The sequence below is a fragment of the Salmo trutta genome, chromosome 5, assembly GCF_901001165.1.
Source record: "Salmo trutta chromosome 5, fSalTru1.1, whole genome shotgun sequence".
In the NCBI taxonomy this organism is placed as follows: Eukaryota; Metazoa; Chordata; class Actinopteri; order Salmoniformes; family Salmonidae; genus Salmo; species Salmo trutta.
Window position 1 is genome coordinate 33462253 of NC_042961.1, and position 25878 is coordinate 33488130.

Below are 25878 nucleotides of genomic sequence, written 5' to 3' on the forward strand. Positions count from 1 at the left end.
AGTATTACTTTATTAATCCCTACTTGGGAAATAGTTTTATCACAGCATGTATCATCAATAACTTACAAGGACAGGACACGTAACAATGACAGACACATAATTACATCCAACATCGTCATTACGTTTGCTGAAAACAAAGTCTGGAACCACAGAACCCTGAACAGCTTTTACCAAGGCATAGAACTGCTAAATAGTTAGTAAAATAGTTAACCAATAGCTACCTGGACTGTCTGCATTGACCCTTTTTGCACTAACTCTTTTGACTCATCACATACGCTGCTGGTAATGTTTATTGTCTATCCTGTTAAATAGTCACTTTATCCCTACCTATATGTACATATCTACCTCAATTACCTCGTAACTCTGCACAACGACTCGGTACTGGTACCCTGTGTATGTAGCCAAGTTACCGTTACTCATTGTGTATTTATTCCTATTGTTATTATTTTTCTATTATTTCTTTTTTTGTTTCTCTGCATTGTTGGGAAGGGCTTATAAGTGAGCATTTCACTGTTAGTCTACACCTGTTGTTTACGAAGCATGTGACAAATAACAATTTATTTGATTTCATTTGCTGTAGAACATGTGAAGCATTTTGTCACAGACATTAAAAGATCTAAGCTACCTTAAAACGTACAGTCTTGATTGGGCTTTTTTTTACACTTTCCTTCCAGTTCAGTTTGTTGTCCAGTATTACCCCCCAGTACTTGTAAGAGTCAACAGTACCAATCTTTTCACCATTAATAAAAATGGGATTAAAACATCTTTCTTTTTCCTAAAATCTACCACTAGCACCTTGATCTTCAGTACATTCAGGTCCGGATAGTTGGGCTCACAGAATTTCACAAAGGACTCTTGTTTCCCTGTGATGAGCATCGTCTCCTCTCATGACTCAGCTTATTATAGCATGGTCATCACAGAATTTCTGTAAGTTGCTCAGTGCATTATTGTGTGTTATGTAATTTATGTAAATGCTAAACAGGAAAATTGACTGGACCGTCCCCTGTGGCACCCCTGTGTTTGTTCATATCCGATCTGATACTGCCTGGTTCAGGCTTACGAACTGTGGTCTATTGGTCAGGTAGTACACAGTCCATTTGATTGTGTTTGGGTTTATATGAATGTCCTTTAGTTTTTGGGCCAACAGGTGGGGTTGTATAGTATTGAATGCACTGGAGAAGTCAAAGAACATTGTTCTCACCACACAGCCAGGCTCAAACCTTTTGCCCTCGGAACAGCCTTAATTCGTCAGGTTATGGACTCTACAAGGTGTCGAAAGGATTCCACAGGATGCTGGCTCATGTTGACTCCAATGCTTCCCACAGTTGTGTCAAGTTGGCTGTATGTCGTTTGGGTGGTGGACCCTTCTTGATACACATGGGAAACTGTTGAGTGTGGAAAACTCAGCAGCATTGCAGTTATTGACAGACTGAAACCGGTGCGCCTGGCACGTACTACCATATCCCGTTCAAAGGCACATAAATCTTTTGTCTTGCTCTTTCACACTCTGAATGGCACACATACACAATCCATGTCTCAACTGTATCAAGGCTTAAAAACCCTTCTTTAACCTGTCTCCTCCCCTTCATCTACCCTGTTTCAATTGGATTTAACAAGTGACATCAATAAGGAATCGTAGCTTTCAACTGGATTCACCTGGTCAGTCTATGTCATGGAAAGGCTAGTGTTCCTAATATTTTGTACACTCATTGTACTCTGTGGAAAAGAGAGAGCGTTTTTTCTGGTGGTAGCAAAATTGCAAATGATCCAGGTAGGCTGCCACCTCAATTCTTAATGAGGCTATTAAAACCCACTCAAAGGTTTTCATGACTTGTGAGGTCAAAGCCACTGGTCTAAATTGAATGAGCTCACTATGACAGGGACAGTGCCTCGGCGGCCATGACAGTAGTTTGATGGGAAGACCTTTGGCAGCAATTACAGCTGTGAATCATTTCGTATCTGGCATCTGGGAACCTGTTCAGTGGTTATTTCAATTCTTAAAGGCCCATGTTTTATATCATATTGTACAACTGCTGATGAAACTAACACTGTGAAGGTGTGATTTTTTTAAATCAGTTTTATTTATTGATAGTTGCTCCTTGAAAGTACAATATACACAAGACCTTCTAATCAGCAGGTTTGCATGGGGCTAGGGGGCAGTATTTGCACGGCCGGATAAAAAACGTACCGATTTAATCTGGTTACTACTCCTGCCCAGTAACTAGAATATGCATATAATTGTTTGATTTGGATAGAAAACACCCTAAAGTTTCTAAAACTGTTTGAATGGTGTCTGTGAGTATAACAGAACTAATTTGGCAGGCCAAAACCTGAGAAGATTCCAAAAAGGAAGCGCTCTCTCTGACCATTTCATGGCCTTCTTGATCATCTCTAACCAAAACAGGGGATCTCTGGCATGACGTGACATTTTCTAACGCTCCCATAGTCTCTCAGAAGGCGCCAAAAAGCTGAATGGTGGCTTTGCAGGCCCTGGCTGAAAAACATTAGCGCATTTTGTAAGTGGTCGATCTGAGAACAATGAGACTGGGGCGCACGTGCCCGAGCTGACACCATGTTTACTTTCTCTCTCTTTGAACAAAAACAACCACTCCCGGTCGAAATATTATCGCTTTTTTACGAGAAAAATTGCATAAAAATTGATTTTAAACAGCGGTTGACATGCTTCGAAGTACGGTAATGGAATATTTAGAATTTTTTTCTCACGAAACGCGTCGGGCGCGTCACTCTTATTTACCCTTTGGATAGTGTCTTGAACGCACACACAAAACACCGCTATTTGGATATAACTATGGATTATTTGGGACCAAACCAACATTTGTTATTGAAGTAGAAGTCCTGGGAGTGCATTCTGATGAAGAACAGCAAAGGTAATAACATGTTTCTTATATTAAATCTGACTTTGGTGAAGGCTAAACTTGGTGGGTGTCTAAATAGCTAGCCCTGTGATGCCGGGCTATCTACTTAGAATATTGCAAAATGTGCTTTCACCGAAAAGCTATTTTAAAATCGGACATAGCGAGTGCATAGAGGAGTTCTGTATCTATAATTCTTAAAATAATTGTTATGTTTTTTGTGAACGTTTATCGTGAGTAATTTAGTAAATTCACCGGAAGTGTTCGGTGGGAATGCTAGTCACATGCCAGTCACATGCTAATGTAAAAAGCTGGTTTTTGATATAAATATGAACTTGATTGAACAAAACATGCATGTATTGTATAACATAATGTCCTAGGTGTGTCATCTGATTAAGATCATCAAAGGTTAGTGCTGCATTTAGCTGTGGTTTGGGTTTATGTGACATTATATGCTAGCTTGAAAAATGGGTGTGTGATTATTTCTGGCTGGGTACTCTGCTGACATTCGTTGTAAAGCCTTTTTGAAATCGGACAGTGTGGTTAGATTAACGAGAGTCTTGTCTTTAAAATGGTGTAAAATAGTCATATGTTTGAGAAATTGAAGTAATAGCATTTCTAAGGTATTTGAATACCGCGCCACGGGATTACACTGGCTGTTGAGTAGGCGTCCCACCTAGCCCATAGAGGTTAAATAAGGTTAATTGGTTAACCCCTGTGCGGCATACGGGACGGACATCCAGCGAAAAAATCCTATCGCCATTAGCATTACAAAATTTATTTTAAAAAAAAATCATTTTTTTTTCAAATTATATCGTTTTATAGATACACCTCTCCTGAATCGAACGACGTTGTCCGATTTCAAAAAGGCTTTACAGCAAAAGCAAAACATTAGATTATGTTAGAGGAGTATATCGTAAAAGTAGCCACATAGCCATTTTCCGACCAACCACATGCATCACAAATAACCAAAAAACAGCTAAATGCAGCACTAACCTTTGACAATCTTCATCAGATGACACACCTAGGACATCATGTTACACAATACATGCATTCTTTTGTTTTCGATAAAGTTCATATTTATATATAAAAACAGCATTTTACATCGGTGCGTAACGTTGACTAACTATTTTCCCTCAAATGCATCCGATGAAACAGTGCTACAATTTACTAAATTACTATTCGAAAACATTTTTAAAATGTAATATTGTCATTAAGATTTATAGATGAATATCTCTTGAAAGCACCTGTAATGCCAGATTTAAAAATAACTTTACTGGGTAATCACACTTTGCGATAAAAGGGGACGCGATACTCAGAACAATAGGTAAGCAATACTGGTCAGCGCCATCTTGGAACAATCGCATATCAAATCTAGTCTTGTATACTATTGTCAATAATCCCTTACCTTTGATTATCTTCATCCTTAGGCACTTCTAGGAATCCCAGGTCCACAACAAATGTATTTTCGTTCGAAAAAGTTAATCCTTTATGTTCCATTAGCTTGTTGTTGTTAGCGCGTTCTGAAGGCTGCGCCAAAAGTTCCGACGTGCGCGGGGCTACTCTTTCAACAAAATGCATTTTTTTCTTATTTAGGTTTGTTCAAACATGTCAAACGTTGTATAACATAAATCTTTAGGGCCTTGTTCAACTAGAGCTCCAATAAGATTCGAGGGGGACGATTGCATTGTGTTTCAAAATGTTTCGAAAGGGGAGGGTAGCTAGGGGCGCCGGCGTCATAATGGTGATGGCCCTCTCCTTGTGACCACGTTCCACAGCGTGTCATTCTGTCAGTTTTCACAGTAGAAGGCTCAAATCACTTTGTAAAGACTGGGGACATCTAGTGGAAGCAATAGGAAGTGCTCAATGAACCATAGCTCACGGTGTGATTAATAGGCAACGTGATGAAGTTGAGTCCGCAATTCAGAATTCCACTTCCTGTTTCGACCTGTCTCGTGGTTTTGACTGCCATATGAGTTCTGTTATACTCACAGACACCATTCAAACAGTTTTAGAAACTTTAGGGTGTTTTCTATCCACAAGTATTAATTATATGCATATCCTAGCTTCTGAGTTTGAGTAGGAGGCCGTTTAAAATGGGCCCGAATTTTTTTTTAAATGCGCTGTGGCGCCCCCTATCCTAGGCGACCGTCAAGAGGTTAATAGACAAATAAAAACGAGAGTTACAAACCTCTATGCTAGTTTTTAGTTTTCCCTTACCAACTCAGACCACTCCCAGACAGTTCTAGCAAGATTCTTGCTTGAGAAATAGTTTTTTACCAAAAGCTACTTTTGCCCATTTTTATGAAAATCTATTGCAGTTAGATACTTAATAGATACTTAAAATGCAAGATGACGCCGACAGAATTGGTCGCCTCGCTTTGAGTTCTTAGGAGACTATGCAGTATTTATTTTTTTATGTATTATTTCTTACATTGTTACCCCAGGAAATCTTAAGTCTTATTACTTACAGCCAGAAAGAACTATTGGATATAAGAGCAACATCAACTTACCAACATTACGACCAGAAATACGACTTTCTAGAACCGGATCCTCTGACCGGACCACCACCCAGGACAATGGATCTAATCCCAGTAGCCGACCCAAAACAACGGGGCCGCAGAAGGGGCAGACAGAGTGGCCTCCTGGTCAGGCTCCGTAGACGTGCACATCGCCCACCGCTCCTGAGTATATGACCAGAGAGACGTCAGATATTGTAACATTCCCTGTTTCACGGAAACATGGTTCTCTCGGGATAGGATATGTTGTCAGAATCGACTTCTCCATGCATCGCACCGACAGAGATATACATCTCTCTGGGAAGAGGAAGGGCGGGGGTGTATGCTTCATGATTAACGACTCATGGTGTAATCATAACAACATACAGGAACTCAAGTCCTCCTGCTCACCCGACCTAGAATTCCTTACAATCAAATGCTGGCCATCTCGTCAGTTATAGTCCCAGCTGTGTACATTCCCCCTCAAGCAGACACCAAGATGGCCTCAAGGAACTTTACTGGACTGTATGTAAATTGGAAACTATATATCCTGAGGCTGCATTTATTGTAGCTGGGGATTTTAACAAAGAAAATTTGAGAACAAGGCTACCTAAATTTTATCAGCATATTGATTACACTATGCGCAGGGGTAATACGCTCGACCACTGCTATTCTAACTTCCGCAATGCATACAAAGCCCTCTTCCACCCTCCTTTCGGCAAATCCGACCATGACGCCATCTTGCTCCTACCGTTTTATAGGCAGAAACTCAAACGGGATGTACCAGTGACGAGAACCATTCAATGCTGTTCTGACCAATCGGAAGCCACGCTTCAAGATTGTTTTGATCACACGGACTGGAAAATGTTCTGATCAGCCTCAGAGAACAACATCGACCTATATGCTGACTCGGTGAGGGAGTTTATAAAAAAAGTGCTTGGACATGTTGTACCCACTGTGACTATTAAAACCTACCCTAACCAGAAACCGTGGATGGATGGTGTCATTCGCGCTAAACTGAAATTGCAAACCACTGCATTTAACTATGACAAGAGGTCTAGGAATATGGACTGAATATTAAACTCTCAGGGCTAGGTGGGATGCTTGCGTCCCACCCACTCAACAGCCAGTTGAATCCTGTGGCGCGATTTTCAAATCCCTTAGAAATCCGAAAACTTCCATTTTTCAAACATATGACTATTTTACAGCTATTTAAAGACAAGACTCTCGTTAACCTCTTATGGCTAGGGGGCAGTATTTTCACGGCTGGATAAAAAACGTACCCGATTTAATCTGATTATTAGTCCTGCCCAGAAACTAGAATATGCATATAATTATTAGCTTTGGAGAGAAAACACTCCAAAGTTTCTAAAACTGTTTGAATGGTGTCTGTGAGTATAACAGAACTCCTATGGCAGGCAAAAACCTGAGAAGGTTCTGTTCAGGAAGTACCCTGTCTGACCATTTATTTGCTTTCTTTGACATCTCTTCCAAAAACTAAGGATCTCTGCTGTCACGTGACAATACCCACGTCTCCAATGGGCTCTCAGAGCCCGGGAAAAACAGGAATGACGTAATTCAAAGCCCTGGCTGAAACAAAGGAGAGCAAAAGCTAAGTGGTCTCTCAGTGGGGAAATGCTTACGCTCGCGACCCGCCCCGCCCCCGGCTTTCGGTTTTTCCCTCAGTTTACAGGCACGCAGATTCCCGGTCGGAATATTATCGCTTTTCTACGAGATAAATTGCATAAAAATTGGTTTTAAACAGCGGTTGACATGCTTCGAAGTACGGTAATGGAATATTTAGAATTTTTTTGTCACTTTCTGCGCCATGCTCGTGACCGTGATATACCATTGGGATAGTGTCTAGAACGCACGAACAAAATGTCGTTGATGGAACATGACGATGGATTATTTGGGACCAAACCAACATTTGTTATTGAAGTAGAAGTCCTGGGAGTGCATTCTGACGAAGAACAGGAAAGGTAATAACATTTTTCTTATAGTAAATGTGATTTTAGTGAAGGCTAAACTGGTTGGGTGTCTAAATAGCTAGCCCTGTGATGCCGGGCTATGTACTTAGAATATTGCAAAATGTGCTTCATCCGAAAAGTTATTTTAAAATCGGACATATCGAGTGCATAGAGGAGTTCTGTATCTATAATTCTTAAAATAATTGTTATGCTTTTTGTGAACGTTTATCGTGAGTAATTTAGTAAATTCACCAGAAGTGTTTGGTGGGAATGCTAGTTCTGAACGTCACATGCTTATGTAAAAAGCTGGTTTTTGATATAAATATGAACTTGATTGAACAGACATGCATGTATTGTATAACATAATGTCCTATGTGTGTCATATGATGAAGATCATAAAAGGTTAGTGCTGCATTGGCTATTTCGTGACAAAAAAATTCTAAATATTCCATTACCGTACTTCGAAGCATGTCAACCGCTGTTTAAAATCAATTTTTATGCAATTTATCTCGTAACAAAGCGATAATATTCCGACCGGGAATCTGCGTTTCGGTAAAAAGAGGGAAAAACAGAAAGACGGGGGCGGATAGTGCACGAGCATGAAGCCCTTTGTCCTCTGATAGACCACTTAGCAAAAGCGCTCGTGTGTTTCAGCCTGGGCTTTGAATTACGTCATTCAGGTTTTTCCCGGGCTCTGAGAGCCCATTGGAGCCATAGGAAGTGTCACGTAACAGCAGAGATCCTTTGTAATGAATAGAGATGACAAAGAAAGCCAATAAATGGTCAGACAGGCCACTTCCTGTAAAGGAATCTCTCAGGTTTTTGCCTGCCAAATGAGTTCTGTTATACTCACAGACACCATTCAAACAGTTTTAGAAACTTCAGGGTGTTTTCTATCCATATCTAATAAGTATATGCATATTCTATTTACTGGGTAGGAGTGGTAACCAGATTAAATCGGGTACGTTTTTTATCCGGCGGTGTAAATACTGCCCCCTAGCCCTAACAGGTTAACAGTGTAGTTAAAAGGGACAGGGTGGAGTCGCAATTCAACAGCTCAGACACGAGACATATGTGGCAGGGTCTACAGGAAATCATGAACTACAAAAAGAAAACCAGCCACGTCACGGACACCGACGTCACACTTCTAGACAAACTAAACACCTTCTTTGCCCACTTTGAGGATAATACAGTGCCATCGCCATGGCCCGCTAACAAGGACTGCGCCCTCCCCCTCCCCTCCTTCTTCATGGCCAACGTGTGTAAAACATTTAAACGTGTTATCCCTCGCAAGGTTGCTGGACCAGACTGCATTGCAAGCCGTGTCTTTAGAGCATACGTAGACCAGTTTATGGACATTTTCAATCGCTCCCTATCCCAGTCTGTTGTCCCCACATGCTTCAAGATTATTATATAATTTTTTTTCATTTAACCTTTATTTAACTAGGCAAGTCAGTAACGAACAAATTCTTATTTACAATGACAGCCTACCGGGGATCAGTGGGTTACCTGCCTTGTTCAGGGGCAGAACGACATATTTTTTACCTTGTCAGCTTGAGGATTCAATCCAGCAACCTTTCGGTTACTGGCCCAATGCTCTAACCACTAGGCTACCTGCCGCCCCTGGCCACCATCGTTCCTGTACCCAAGAAGGCAAAGATAACTGAACTAAATGACTACCGCCCGGTAGCACTCACTTCTGTCCTCATGAAGTGCTTTGAGAGACTAGTCAAGGATCATATCACCTCCACCTTACCGGCCACGCTAGACCCACTTTAGTTTGCATACCGCCACAACAGGTCCACAGACAACGCAATCGCCATTTCACTGCACACTGCCCTATCCCATCTGGACAAAAGGAATACCTATGTAAGAATGCCGTTCATTGACTACAGCTCACCATTCAACACCATAGTACGCTCCAAGCTCATCATCAAGCAGGAGGCCCTGGGTCTCAACCCTACCCTGTGCAATTGGGTCCTGGACTTTCTGATGGGCCGTCCCCAGGTGGTGAAGGTAGGAAACAACATCTCCACTTCGCTGACCCTCATCCCTGGAGCCCCACAAGTGTGCGTGCTCAGCCCCCTCCTGTACTCCCTGTTCACCCACGACTGCGTGGCCACGCATGCCTCCAACTCAATCATCAAGTTTGCAGACAACACAACAGTAGTGGGCTTGATTACCAACAACGATGAGACAGCCTACAGGGAGGAGGTGAGGACACACAGAGTGTGGTGTCAGGAAAACAACCTCTAACTTAACATCAACAAATCAAAGGAGATGATCGTGGACTTCAGAAAACAGCAGATGGAGCACCCCACTATCCACATCGAAGGGACAGCAGTGGAGAAGGTGGAAAGTTATATTTTTCTCGGCATACACATCACAGACAAACTGAAATGGTCCACCCACACAGACAGTGTGGTGAAGAAGGTGCAACAGAGTCTCAGGAGGATGAAGACATTTGCTTCTCAGCCAAACCTCTGACAAACTTTTACAGATGCACAATAGAGAGCATGCTGTCAGGCTGTATCACAGCCTGGTACGGCAACTGTACCGCCCTCAACCGCAAGGCTCTCCAGAGGGTCGTGCGGTCTGCAGAATGCATCACCAGGGGCAAACTACCTGCCCTCCATGACACCTACAGCACCTGATGTCACAGGAAGGCCAAAAAAATCATCAAGGACAACAACCACCCGAGCCACTGCCTGTTCACACCGTTACCATCCAGAAGGCGAGTTCAGTACTTGTGCATCAAAGCTGGGACCGAGAGACTAAAAAACAGCTTCTATCTCAAAGCCATCAGACTGCTAAACAGCAATCACTAACTCAGAGAGGCTGCTGCCTACATTGAGACCCAATCACTGGCCACTTTAATAAATGGATCACTAGTCACTTTAAACAATGGCACTTTAAGTAATGCCACTTTAATAATGTGTACATATCTTACATTACTCATTTCACATGTATTTTATACCATCTTTTGCACCTTGCCTATTGCGCTCGGCCATCGCTCATCCATATACTTATATGTACATATTCTCATTCACCCCTTTAGATTTGTGTGTATTAGGTAGTTGTTGGGGAGTTGTTAGATAACTTGTTAGATATTACTGCACTGTCGCAACTGGAAGCACAAGCATTTCGCTATACTTGCATTAACATCTGCTAACCATGTGTATGTGACCAATAAAATTTGATTTGATTTGTTACCCAAAATTATTTGATATTGATATAATAACGGCTGTATTGGGCCTTAAATATATACCCATTGAATTTTGAAGAATATAACTTATTAATGCCTCATGAGCTAAGCACACATTTCTTACTTTATTGCCATAAAATATGGTTTTATTCCTCCATTGTTTACATGTAAGGAAACAGTGTATAGCTTCCAAATTTGTTTAAAACTATCATGTGGATGTCATGGACTGTCAGTCCTTGCATCTAGAGCGCTGTCTATGAATTGGATAGAGGTTACATTTCTTAGCCCATCCCTCAGCCACAGTGCATTCGGAAAGTATTCAGACCCCTTGATTTTATTACGTTACAGCCCTATTCTAAAATGTATTAAATAGTTTTTCCCCCTCATCAATCTATACACAATACCCCATCATTTCAAAGCAAAAACAGGTTTTCAAAAACTGAAATATCACATTTAAATAAGTATTCAAACCCTTAATCAGTACTTTGTTGAAGCACTTTGGCAGCGTTTACAGCCTCGAGACTGTAGCTTTAAAGAAAACAGATATCAGTCAGGGAAGGATGACCAAACTAAACCATGCTGTTTTTGTTCTGATGTTTTAGGTATTTTATTGCATTCACAACTGCTTCACCAGAATGTGATTTTCACTTTATTTATTGTTCTTCAACTTGTTTTAAGGGAATACAATACCACAGTCAAATGGAACCCTATTCCATTTATAGTGCTCCACTTTGCCATATAGGGCTCTGGCCAAAAGTAGTGCACTGTATAGGGTGCCATTTTGGATTCAGCCTAGGGTTTTTAAATGGTGTACTGTAGACAGAGGACCATCCATTGAATATCCAGTGGGGTGTTTTGTTAAAATGCATTCCTCGGCCTATCATGTGTCCCTGTGTGTGTCACTGTCACCCAAAGACTGCTGGTGCCTTGCCCCTTTCCTCTTGCTACAATCTACATACACACATACAAACATTAAATAATTACGTTTTCTCCCCTCTCCTCAGGCCATAGATGGTGACTTTGGCACATTTGGGACTGTGCGGTACTACTTCAGTGACGAGCCTGACCAGTAAGACACACCTAAATACACTGACTAAGACACCATATAAATTAACTGCCCCACCTTTTCTCAATCAATATGCATGATTAAAAAGTATTCTAATGAAATAAGTCTCATCTGTTGAATGATGGAGTTTCTTATTGTCCTGTCACATGCCCCTCACCAGGTTTTTGTTGGACGCTGAGACGGGCTGGGTGAGTCTGAGGGGAAATCTGGACTACGAGCTGATGCGTCGGTTCACCCTGACCGTGCTGGCCCGGGATGGGGGTGGAGAAGAGACCACGGGCAGGCTGAGGGTCAACGTGCTGGATGTCAACGACAACACACCACTCTTTCAGAAGGAGGTCTACATGGGTTCGCTGAGAGAGAATGAACAGGCCACACAGCAGGTGGCCCGAGTCAGGGTAAATTAGAACACACACACATACAAACACACACACACACATAGATAGACAGACAGACACACATATGCACACACACCAGGGCAGAAGGACGATGCTTGTGTGTGGACGATTTTAAGTCCTTAGTGATTTGGACACCGAGGAACTAGAAGCTGTCGACCCGCTCCATTGCAGCCCCATCGATGTGGATGAGGGCATGCTCACCCCCCCATTTCCTGTAGTCCACGATCAACTTGTTGGTCTTACTGACATTGAGGGAGAGGTTGTTGTCCTGGCACCACACTTCCAGGTCACTGACCTCCTCCCTTTAGGCTGTCTCATCATCGCCGGTGATCAGGCCTACCACTGTCGTGTCATCAGCAAACTTGATGATGGTGTTGGAGTCATGCCTGGCCATGTAGTCATTGGTGAACAGGGAGTACAGGAAGGGACTAAGCACACACCCCTGTGGGGCCCCTGTGTTGAGGGTCAGTGTGGCGGAGGTGATGTTGCCTACCCTCACCACCTGAGGTCGGCCTATCAGGAAGTCCATTATCCAGTTGCAGAGCGAGGTGTTCAGTCCAAGGTCCCAAGCTTGGTGACGACCTTGGATGGGACTATGGTGTTGAATGCTGAGCTGTAGACAATGAACATTATTCTCACATAGGTATTCTGTTTACCTAGGTGGTGAGGGCAGTGTAGAATGCAATTGAGATTGTGTCGTCTATGGATCTTTTGGGGCAGTATGCAAATTGGGGTGGGTCTAGGCTGTCTGGGATGATGGAGTTGAAGTGTGCCATAACCAGCCTTTGAAAACCCTTCCTGATTACAGATGTCAGTGCATCAGGGCGGTAGTCATTGTGGCAGGTAGCCATAGAGATTTTGGGAACAGGAATGATGGTGGTTAGGTCAAGACATGTTGGGATTACTGAAGCACCACCGCAACGCGCAATATTTTACCGTTGTAGTATCGGTGACCGACATCTGTCTATATTAGTTACTATGCTGTTACTAAGCAGTAATGTATTAAGGCAGTGTTATGTTGCGACACCTAACAGAAAGTACACATGCGCACTATTGGTCCGGGGCTGTATGGCACGAGATAGTTTTACTAAACAACACTAAACTGTACTCCCGTCTGATGATATTTTCCACAACACAAATATTATAACTGCTAATACTGCAGCAGAAACAAACTCCTTCCTCTGTTACTTATTCATCCGCATGAGGCTGCAGTATGTTGAGTTTCCCGGGGAAGCCGTGAAGGGCTATTGCGTGATTGTGTTTATTCGTTTTTTGTTAAATAATGTAAAACAATGTTGTGTATGTTTACTATTGTGTGATTGTGTTCATGAGTCAGTTATTATAGAATGTGAAGCTATATGAATGTTTACTACTTTTCATTAAATCAAGTATGGCTACAAATATTGTTTACACATTCGTTCATATGGGAAGAATATTTTATATATAGCCTGCAGAAATTGGTTAAGTTATGGCCTAAAATACATGTGTTCATATGGGCAGAATATTGTATATACATTTGTTTATGTGGCTATATAAAGGCTGAAGGCTAAAAACAGACTATACTATATCTAGGCCTATATCTAGTTCCTACAATGTATTTCTTGTTTTTACACTATCCATTAACACCCCATTCACTATAAAACATGTATTTCAAATAACCAAAAAATACCCCAAAATAAGAGTAGGCTACATGACAATGCAGTGGCATAAAAACAAGTTCACGAACAAATCATCCAAGAATGTGCTTTGTATTCTGGTCAGATAAGGATTTTGGAGTGATTGAAAGGGTTGAAATTGATAATTGTCACGAAGCAGTATCAAAAGAGACAGTGTTAATTTTTCTCAGATGGATTTTGGAATATTCACAACTGCAACTGGAAAGTGTAGGCAACGCTCTTCAGGTAAGACTCCAGCCGTTGACTCGTGTACTTTTCACCCAGTGACTTCAGATCCTTCTGTTGCTTGCAGGTAGCAGGGTCTTTGCCATGGCGGTGGAATGCCAGCAAGTCACAAATGCATATTTATTTTTTTGAAAATGGGAACAATGGGAGCGATGACAGGGGGAAATTATTTGAATGTGAGTGTCCAGCCAGGGCAGGGCAGCATTTTACAACAATCCAATGTTATGGTTTGTGAATCTCTTATGCATATTTTTTTTTAAATGGGAACAATGGGAGAGATCATTGGGAGAGAAACTGATTTCAAAATAAAATGGACTACATTCTCATTCATATTATCAATTGTTTTAAAAGATGCCCTTGCCTTAAAGTTAAACCTTGGCTAGATCTTTAGTATAATAGACAATAGCGTCAACTCAAAATATGGTATTCTGTTCTTTTGAAATAGTCTACATTTTCCGTATGAGAAAACGATAAAACCATATAGGACAAATTGATTTTGTGATGTCCAATATTAAATTGACTTATTCGACTGTTAAAATATAGGTGAAAAGGCAGACATTTTATATAAACATTGGATTTATGTGGTCCAAATTTCATAATCATTTTCATTTTCAGACATTTTCCTACTCATGTGTTTCTCCTCACTCAGAAAGCCTGCTCACAGAAGGCAATACCAAAGCTGATAATTGTGACTTGATTGAATTGGAATGATGTGAATAATGATAATGATAATGACAGTGAGAGCCCAGTATAGCTAAGCCTTTAATAATAGGCTATTGTTACTTTGTGTCTCTAAAATCACAATGTTTCCATTACTATAGTCATGTGACAAAGAGTCTATTTTAACTGAAAGGTCCAAATGTTGGCCTTTTGCCAGATCATTTTTTTCTATATAAATTTTTTTTTTTTCATAACTGATAAAAATTCTGTATGCTATAGCCTATAGATAATATTTTGCCCATATGAACACATTTATTTTAGGCCTTATAAAGAAGAGCTATGCATGATTTAATGAAAAGCAACAGACACAAAATTGTTTCACTGTCATAAGCGTCGATGAAAGGGGACCAAAGCGCAGCGGGTATAGTGCTCATCTTCTTTTATTATCGTAATAACGTGAACACTTAAACAAAAATAACAAACCGACAATCAACAGTTCCGTAAGGTTCTCAGACTATACAGGAAACAACCACCCACAACTCACAGGAAAAAACAGGCTGGCTAAGTATGGCTTCCAATCAGAGACAACGAAAGACACCTGCCTCTGATTGGAAACCATACTCGGCCACACATAGAAAATGAACATAGAAAATGAAAACTAGAACAAATCCCCATGAAACAAACCAACCCCAAAACACACAAAAACAACACCCCTGCCACGCCCTGACCATACTACAATGACAAATGACCCTTTATACTGGTCAGGACGTGACATTCACATTCTCCAATAAAAGACTTACACAGAAACAGGTGGCTACACATTTGTCCCGCCAAATAGGCCTACAACTAAAGCTGACGTATCTCAACAAAAATAATTGCACGATTGCACGAGTGTGTGCTGTGCGCTGTGCAGTACCTTCCACAAAAAGTTTTGCTTGACAAAAAGACACATAAGCGGAGATTATATACTGGGCAAAGGAGAGGTTGAAAATGACCGTGAATATGCCTGCCAGCTGTTCTGCACATGCTATGAGAACGCACCCTGGAAAAAGAGAGAGAGACAGAGAGTGAGAGAAGAAGGGGTAGTGTGAAACCAAAAGAGAAAGGAAAGGAGGGAGAGAAATGATGGGGAAGTGGGAATTGTCTCTCCCTGTCTCTTTCTCTCTACAACAGTGCTTTGTCTTTGCCTCCCACATCTCTTTTTCCTCGCTTCTGCCTCTCCTTTCCTCTACCTTTCTTCTTTTACCCCTCTTCTTCCCTCTTGCCCCCTCTTTGTTTATCTTTCTCTCTTCTCAGTTGGTTGGAGAGTGAATGCTTTATCATAAAGTATTTGAAGAGAGATAGAGTGAGAGATAGAGCAAGAGAGGAGAGCGAAGGTGATCATGTTAGAGAAAGAGATATAGAGAGAGGGTTAAATTGAGAGAGACAAGAGTAGCACTTTCTCAGTGAGAGAAGTTACCAATAAAATCTCTACAAAATCATAACATTTTTGCATATGTTCCCAAGTCAGCATTTGACAACATGTCCAACCCATATTGATTCCCTAGGAAGCTCCAATGACTCTCACTGCCTCATGATTAATGTTTTATCCATGTCAGATGTAGTTCTGTTATTGTTGTGTCGATTAACCTAGAATTGGACACACACACACACACACACACACACACACACACACACACACACACACACACACACACTTCTGTCTGTTCCCTGTTTGCTGTGTTCACCCAATATTAACACTGAGCTTTGGTTCTAATCTGTCCAATAACACACTGACTGGCTGACAGCCTGATGTCTTATCCACAGGTTCCAACACTGTAACACTGTCTACTGTAGCATCTGGGCATCCATACTCATACACACTGTCTGTCTCATTCATGTGAAATCATATTATCTCTGACTCACTCACTCATTAAGTCAGTCACTCTCTCCCACCCCCCACCCCCCATCTCGCCCAGTCAAATTCATATACACATTTCTTTATTAGCATGATAAACATTGAGTAAATATTGCCAAAGCATCAATGTTGCAACTGCACTTGAGTTATACACATTGTAATTAAATTAAATAAAAAGTAATAACTTGTAATCACTCTCTTTCTTTCTCAGGCTACAGATGAAGACTCTCCCCCTAACAACTTCCTGACCTACACCATCACTTCAGCATCTGCATTCCGTAGTTACTTCAGAATTATCATGGTGGAGGGTTACGCAGGTCAGCATACACGCAAATAAACATACACATGCACACATATTGAAATTATGCTTGTTTTGAGTAACCTCAAAACCTTTGAGTAAGGCTTTACATGATACAAAGGAACTTATTGTCTTAACATAATACACATTCATTTTGACATTTGGCTATTGACATTATTAGACATTTTTACACTAAGTACTGTACATATTTTGTATGTCGGCCTAACTAGAATATAAAGTTGCTATATTATGTCATGCTCCTGCTGTAAACCCTGCTGGCTCTACTGTCCTTTGCATCACACACGTCCTCAGCACTCTTCTCTCTCCATGCTCTCTCGCCACGCTCTCCCTCTCTCATCTCTCCTCCCCTCTCCTCTCCTCAGTGATCAGTGTGAACAGCCCACTGGACTACGAGATGGTCCCTGAAGGACTGATCTACCTGACTGTGATGGCCAAAGACGGGGGGAACCCAGCCCTCAACAGCAGTGTCTCTGTCACTGTGGAGCTATTTGTCAGTACATCACCTCCCTTTATGCTTTCTAATAGTTTCATCCAAAACTCATGTACCAGGATTGGGTTCAATTCGAATGGAAGTCAGTCAATTCAGGAAGTGACTTGAATTTACAATTTAAAAATGGAAACTTTAGATATAAATACTTTCTCAATTTTAACCTCTATGGGATGGGTGTCCCTAAACTGGGACGGTTGTTGCTAACGTGCGCTAATGTGACTAGAATGACACTGTATACAACAGTCAACTTTCCGGTACATAGACATTGTCTTTCAGTGAGGGGAAAAAGTATTTGATCCCCTGCTGATTTTGTATGTTTGCCCACTGACAAAGAAATTATCAGTCTATAATTTTAATGGTAGGTTTATTTGAACAGTGAGAAACAGAATAACAACAACAAAATCCAGAAAAACACATGTCACAAATGTTATACATTTATTTGCATTTTAATGAGGGAAATAAGTATTTGACCCCCTCTCAATGAGAAAGATTTCTGGCTCCCAGGTGTCTTTTTATACAGGTAACGAGGTAACTTATACAGGTAACTCTTAAAGGGAGTGCTCCTAATTTCAGTTTGTTACCTGTATAAAAGACACCTGTCCACAGAAGCAATCAATCAATCAGATTCCAAACTCTCCACCATGGCCAAAACCAAAGAGCTCTCCAAGGATGTCAGGGACAAGATTGCAGACCTACAAAAGGCTGGAATGGGCTACAAGACCATCACCAAGCAGCTTGGTGAGAAGGTGACAACAGTTAGGCGATTATTCGCAAATGGAAGAAACACAAAAGACCTGTCAATCTCCCTCGGCCTGGGGCTCCATGCAAGATCTCACCTCGTGGAGTTGCAATGATCATGAGAACAGTGAGGAATCAGCCCAGAACTACACGGGAGGATCTTGTCAATGATCTCAAGGCAGCTGGGACCATAGTCACAAAGAAAACAATTGGTAACACACTACACCGTGAAGGACTGAAATCCTGCAATGCCCGCAAGGTCCCCCTGCTCAAGAAAGCACATATACATGCCCGTCAGAGGGCAACTGGGTGAAAGTGTTGTGGTCAGATGAGATCAAAATGGAGCTCTTTGGCATCAACTCAACTCACCATGTTTGGAGGAGGAAGAATGCTGCCTATGATGCCAAGAACACCACATTATGCTTTGGGGGTGTTTTTCTGCTAAGGGGACAGAACAACTTCACCGCACCAAAGGGACGATGGACGGGGCCATGTATCGTCAAATCTTGGGTGAGAACCTCCTTCCATCAGCCAGGGCATTGAAAATGGGTCGTGGATGGGTATTCCAGCATGACAATGACCCAAAACACACGGCCAAGGCAACAAAGGAGTGGCTCAAGAAGAAGCACATTAAGGTCCCGGAGTGGCCTAGCCAGTCTCCAGACCTTAATCCCATAGAAAATCTGTGAAGGGAGCTGAAGGTTCGAGTTGCCAAATGTCAGCCTCGAAACCTTAATGACTTGGAGAAGATCTGCAAAGAGGAGTGGGACAAAATCCCTCCTGAGATGTGTGCAGACCTGGTGGCCAACTACAAGAAACGTCTGACCTCTGTGATTGCCAACAAGGGTTTTGCCATGGTTTGCAGAGGGGTCAAATACTTATTTCCCTCATTAAAATGCAAATCATTTTATAACATTTTGACATGAGCATTTCTGGATTGTTTTGTTGTTATTCTGTCTGTCACTGTTCAAATAAACCTACCATTAAAATTATAGACTGATCATTTCTTTGTCAGTGGGCAAACGTACAAAATCAGCAAGGGATGAAATACTTTTTTCCCCTCACTGTATATGGGCAGAAAGCTTAAATTCTTGTTAATCTAACTGCAGTGTCCAATCAACAGTAGCTATTGCAGTGAAAAAAGAATACCATGCTATTGTTTGAGGAGAGTGCACAACTTCACCTCTGAAGGTAAATAATGTACTTACATTCAGTAATCTTGCTCTGATTTGTCAACCTGAAGGTCCCAGAGATAAAATGTAGCATAGTTTCGTTTGATAAAATCGATTTTATGTTCAAATGTAGGAACTTGGGTCTACAGTTTGTCCCCACCGCTGTCTCTGGCTCCACACCCACCCCGCATGGCCATGTGTGAAAGTTAGTGGATAGGCTAATGATCCATCATGTATGATATCCCTGGAAGCGTGTAAACTTACATTTTTTACCATAGCATTTTTGTATGTTCTCTATAGTTATGTGAATGGAAAATTTATCAATTGGACAATTCAGCACATTTGGGCAAACTCCTGGCAGACTTGATACAACATGTTGTGCAGTAATGTAATTCTTCACTGTATGAGTCTGAAACTTTGCCCGCACACTGCTGCCATCTGGTGGCGAAAATCTAAATTATACCTATACTCATATCTGAAAGTATTGTCTTCATCTTGCATTTAAAAAAACTTAAACACATGTTTTTTGGTTTATATTATCTTTTACCAGATCTAATGTGCTATATTCTCCTACATACATTTCACATTTCCACAAACTTCAAAGTGTTTCCTTTCAAATGGTATCAAGAATATGCTTATCATTGCTTCAGGTCCTGAGCTACAGGCAGTTAGATTTGGGTGACATTTTAGGTGAAAATGGAGAAAAAAACGGTACGATACTTAAAAGGTTTAACATTATCTGTACATCCTTACATAGAGAAACATTAAAGAAACACATAAAAACATTTTTTAAATAACCCCTACAAAAACAGCTAATAAACACTAGCTGCATAGACAAACACTAAAATGTTAACTTCTGTCACTATTTCTGGCGTGTCCCCTGCTGTGGCAGCTGCTATTGAGTGTTAACACTTTGACAAATGTCATTCACACTATCTGTGCCTTGTGCTGCGCTACTAAAGCCCTGTGTGTGATGCTGCCACAGTGATAACCCCCTGTGGTGTGTGCGCGTGCGTGCGGCACAGAACTGATGTGAGACCGAAAGACTCCCTGCCTTCCACTGAGAGAGAGAGAGAAAGCGATGGATGGATTAAAGAGAGAGAGGTAGGAGCGGAAGAGAAGAACAGCTCAAGCTCACATCGTCTCTCTCTCTCTGTCCTCTCCCATACACGCTGAGGCTACAGCTGGGATTTGTAGCTCATCTTGTATCAGTCATTAAAACACATTTTTCAACCACTCCACAAATTTCTTGTTAATAATATCCATTGTTGGACAAAGTAACTATTCCACTACAATCCCGACAGACCACAGAAAAAGGGCTACAAATATATCAACAACATTTTACTACTACTAAGCAAGAGACTATCAGACTCCCCGCACAATACATTTACACACAAAGAAACAGGCTACATATCATAATGTGTTTATTTATTGTTTAAGTAAGGTCTATTTACTGTTCATGTGATTGTGAAGACTTTGTATATTTTCTTTGCTCGCCTTCTCCCATAGGATGAAAATGACAACCCACCAAAGTTCAGCAAGCCATCCTACATTGCCAAGATCCCTGAGAACATCATTGCAGGTGCGTTGGAGTCATAGAAATAGAATAACTTCATTACATAAATAATTATATTTCTACGGTTGGAGACATTTAGCAAAGACAGCTGGGTTGTGTCTAAAAACCTTACTAGCTGTCAAAAAAACCTGCTTCCTCCATCCTCCAATACACTTTGGGAGAAAGGCCAGGAGTGGAGGAAACAAGGACAGAGGAAGCAAGGATTTGACAGCTAGTCATGTTTTCAGACACAGCCCTGGTGTTACAATGAGAACAATGGCTGACACTGGGTGACTATGCATTCCCTCTGTTCAATTCAAAAAGCTTTGACATAGATCATTACAATTGCCTTTTAAAATAATAATACAGTAATTCAATGGCCAAATCACACCCTATCACTTCTTACCCTCTACCTTGAGTTTCTTAAACATTAGATTTTTCAATTATATTCCTTTCTTTGCTTTGTGTCCGTTTTTTATTTGTCAAATTTTTTGGGGTAGTTTTTTTTTTCTTAACTTGTCTTATCTTTTTGTGTAGATTTGTATAGTATTTTTAAGTGCTTAGCGAGCCAGTGCAGTTAAATGACTATCGCTATCCAGAGCAGAATAGCCGATTATGCTTATTCATTCTCATGAATGTATTCAGTGGACTCTTTCATCCCAGACAATAGATTTGTTTCCAATCGCTGGAGGAAATGAGATATTTGACTACCCCCTCGTCCGTCAAAGCTGCTGCGGAGCTTGGCAAATAGTTCAGACACACACACACACACACACACACACACACACACACACTCACACACTGCCCCCACCGATACACACACACGCACGCACGCACGCACACACACACACACACACACACACACATATACACTGGAGGGCTGATTTGAAAGCAAAGTGGGGCTGGTGGACTGTGAGGCTGGATCATGGAGCTAATTTAGCTAGCTAACGCCAGGCCTCTGGACTCAGCCTCTCCCAGCCTCTCATCCCCATCCCTGGGTATTATTGATCATGGCTCTGCCAGGCATGGACCACAATGCGAAACAAGATGATAATCCACTAATCTATAAACCCACTCACTGCCACTTTCCTTCAGTGGAAAGGGGGGATAGAAAGTTCCGTTTTTAGAACTATAGACGCAGTCTATCTGTTTCTCTCTCCACTGGCTGTCTCTGTTCTGTTGTTCTTTTTCTGTGTTTCTCTCTTTCTCACTACTCTGTCTCCATCTCTCTCTTTCACTCTGAATAACCACCCCTTTCTCTCCCCCTTTCTCACTGAGATCCCCGATTCTTGCTCCCCCTTCTCTTTCACTCCTCATATCCCTTAATTTCTCTCCCCATCCCCCTTGATATCCCTTCTTCTCTCTTCCCCTCTCTTTTACTCACTCCTCCTCTCTCTCTCTTCCTCAGGGGCGACAGTTGTGTTTGTGAATGCCACTGATCTGGATGCCTCCCGAGAGTTTGGACAGGCCTCCCTCATTTACTCCCTACAGGGCTCCTCCCAGTTCCGCCTCAACACTCGCTCAGGTGTGTGTGCAGTGGCGTACTTAACATTAGGCAACTAAGGCAATTGCCTGGGGCCTCAAATCATCAGAGGGCCTCGTGATTACATTTTTTTGGGAAGTCGGGGTGTCAACTTACTGTTGGGCGTTAGAATCAATGAATACACAAGGTTGCAATTTAAAAATGTTGTGGTCCATCAGCGGTTTTCCTCTTGTTATGTCAGTCATTGACTGTCACTCAATTAGTCATGTCAGCTAACATTTTATAGAGTGCTAGGTGAGTTAGTCTAGCTAGCTACCCTAAACCTTATAGTAATCATGGCTGAATTACCGTCCGGGCACAAATGGCACCTCCAGCGGCCCCCCTCGAGCCGTTTGGGGTCCTGACCTGCAACCAAATCTCACTCAGGGCCCCCAAAAGACTCTGGGAGGGGGCCTCAGAGTGGCCTCTGCCTGGGGCCTCCAAATCACTAAGTCTGTGTCTGTGTGTTTGTGTGTGTGGACCTGCATGTGTATGTGCATGCGTAAATGCAAGAAACCGAGTGTGTTTTTATACACGCTTGTATAGTGTCAGATGTGTGTTTGACCTATATATTACTGTGTGTGTGTTTCAGGAGAGATCACCACTACAGCCTTACTGGACAGAGAGCTTAAATCGGAGTATATCCTTATTGTCAGAGCTGTGGATGGAGGGGTGGGGCCACTGCAAAAAACTGGCATTGCCACGGTAACCCATCGCCATTTTCATACCTCTTCATGTTTCTTATTGTTCTCAGAACATTTAGATCAGACCTGGGCAATTCTTATCTATGGAGGGCCACATTAGAATATACTTTTGTCATCGCAGGCCAGAATCATATTACAGGATTATACATCATGTGTATGACTGGGTTGACACATATTTCTACTGTAAATCACATCCACATATGCTACTTATTTTACTTTTTCAACATGCACAGAAATAAACCACATCCATGTTCTCCTTTTGGTAGGTAGTTTCATTATTAACCTGTCTGGGCTAGGGGGCAGTATTTTCACGGCCAGATGAAAAACGTACCCAATTTAAAGAGGTTACTACTCTTGCCCAGAAACGAGAATATGCATATTATTAGTAGATTTGGATAGAAAACACTCTGAAGTTTCTAAAACTGTTTGAATGGTGTCTGTGATTATAACATAACTCATATGGCAGGCAAAAACCTGAGAAAAATTCAAGCAGGAAGTGGAAAGTCTGAGAATCGTAGTTCTTCTTTTGATTCTCTATCGAAGCTACAGTGTCTGTGGGGGACGTTGCACTTCCTAAGGCTTCCATTGGCTGTCTTAAGCCTTCAGAAAGTAGTTTGAGCATTTTCCTGTCACTGGGCAGATAATAGGAGCTCAGTTACTGAGTGGTCTGTCTGGCAACAAAGGGATTGGGTATGCGCGGTCACACGAGCACGCCGTTTCTTCTTTTTCTTCTTGAATGAATATGCTACTGTCCGGTTGGAATATTATCGCAATTTTACGTAAAAAATACCATAAAGATTGATTTTAAACAGCGTTTGACATGCTTCTAAGTACGGTAATGGAATATTTTGACTTTTCGTCTCTCGTTCTGCGCTCGCGCATTATGCCTTTGGATAAGTGATCTGTAGGCACGAACAAAACAGAGGTTTTTGTACATATATATGGATTATTTCAAACAAAAACAACATTTATTGTGGAAGTAGCAGTCCTGGGAGTGCATTCTGACGAAGATCAGCAAAGGTAAGAGAATATTTCGAATACTAATTCTGAGTTTAGGTTGCCCCGAACTTGGCGGGTGTCTGAATAGCTCGCCGTGATGGCTGAGCTATGTACTCAGAATATAGAAAAATTTGCTTTCTCCATAAAGCTAAACCTCTTGTCGGGCTCGTCCCTTAAGCGGGACGGACATCCAGCGAAAAATCCTATCGCCATTAGCATAACGAAATGTAATATTTTTTTTTTTCAAATATAGGACTATGTTATATCGTTTTATAGATACACCTCTCCTGAATCGAACCACGTTGTCCGATTTCAAAAAGGCTTTACAGCAAAAGCAAAACGTTAGATTATGTTAGAGGAGTATATCGTAAAAGTAGCCACATAGCCATTTTCCGACCAACCACATGCATCACAAATAACCAAAAAACAGCTAAATGCAGCACTAACCTTTGACAATCTTCATCAGATGACACCCCTAGGACATCATGTTACACAATACATGCATTCTTTTGTTCGATAAAGTTCATATTTATATATAAAAACAGCATTTTACATCGGCGCGTAACGTTGACTAACTATTTTCCCTCAAATGCATCCGGTGAAACAACGCTACAATTTACTAAATTACTATTTGATTTTTTTTTTAAATGTAATATTGTCATTCTAAGATTTATAGATGAATATCTCTTGAAAGCACCTGTAATGCCAGATTTAAAAATAACTTTACTGGGTAATCACACTTTGCGATAAAAGGGGATGCGATACTCAGAAAATAGGCTACCGTTACAGGTCAGCGCCATCTTGGAACAATCGCATATCAAATCTAGTCTTGTATACTATTGTCAATAATCCCTTACCTTTGATTATCTTCATCAGAAAGCACTTCTAGGAATTCCCAGGTCCACAACAAATGTATTTTCGTTCGAAAAAATTAAACCTTTATGTTCCAATAGCTTGTTCTTGTTAGCGCGTTCTGAAGGCTGCACCAAAAGTTCCGTCGTGCGCGGGACTCCACTTTCGAAAAAATGCATTTTTTTTTTTTAGGTTCGTTCAAACATGTCAAACGTTGTATAACATAAATCTTTAGGGCCTTTTTCAACAGAGCTCCAATAAGATTCAAGGGGGACGATTGCATTGTGTTTCAAAACGTTTCGAAAGGGGAGGGTAGCCAGGGGTGCCGGCATCATAATGGTGATGGCCCTCTCTGTGTGACCACATTCCACTGCGTCTCATTCATTCAGTTTTCACAGTAGATGGCTCAAATCACTTTTTAAAGACTGGGGACATCTAGTGGAAGCAATAGGAAGTGCTCAATGAACCATTGCTCACTGTGTGAATTACAGGCAAAGTGGTGAAGTTGAGTCCGCAATTCAGAATTCCACTTCCTGTTACGATCGGTCTCGGGGTTTTTTACTGCCATATGAGTTCTGTTATACTCACAGACACCATTCAAACAGTTTTAGAAACTTTAGGGTGTTTTTTAACCACAAGTATTAATTATATGCATATCCTAGCTTCTGAGTTTGAGTAGGAGGCCGTTTAAAATGGGCACACTTTTTTTTCAAAAATCGCTGTAGCGCCCCCTATCCTAGGCAAACGACAAGAGGTTAAAATCTGACACAGCAGTTGCATCCAGGGGTAGTCTATCTATAATTCTTAAAATAATTGTTATATATTTTGTCAACGTTTATGATGAGTATTTTTGGAAATTGATGTGCACATTCACCGGAAGTCTTCGGTGGGAATACATTTTCTGAACATCATGCGCCAATGTAAAATGCTGTTTTTGGATATAAATATGAACTTTATCAAACAAAACATACATGTATTGTGTAACATAATGTCCTAGGAGTGTCATCTGATGAAGATCGTCAAAGGTTAGTGCTTCATTTAGCTGTGGTTTGGGTTTTA

General features: G+C 41.3%; 1 protein-coding gene across 1 annotated transcript in view; it reads left to right on the plus strand.

Annotated features, from left to right (window-relative positions):
* Nucleotides 1–25878, plus strand: part of LOC115194080 (cadherin-23-like) — a 752381-nt gene that overhangs the window by 469398 nt on the left and 257105 nt on the right. The window contains exons 14-20 of the mRNA XM_029753428.1: nt 11551–11615; nt 11773–12010; nt 16680–16785; nt 17150–17277; nt 20697–20769; nt 22151–22267; nt 22857–22969. Coding sequence (XP_029609288.1) covers nt 11551–11615; nt 11773–12010; nt 16680–16785; nt 17150–17277; nt 20697–20769; nt 22151–22267; nt 22857–22969 — 840 coding nt within the window. The remainder of the gene's footprint in view (nt 1–11550; nt 11616–11772; nt 12011–16679; nt 16786–17149; nt 17278–20696; nt 20770–22150; nt 22268–22856; nt 22970–25878) is intronic.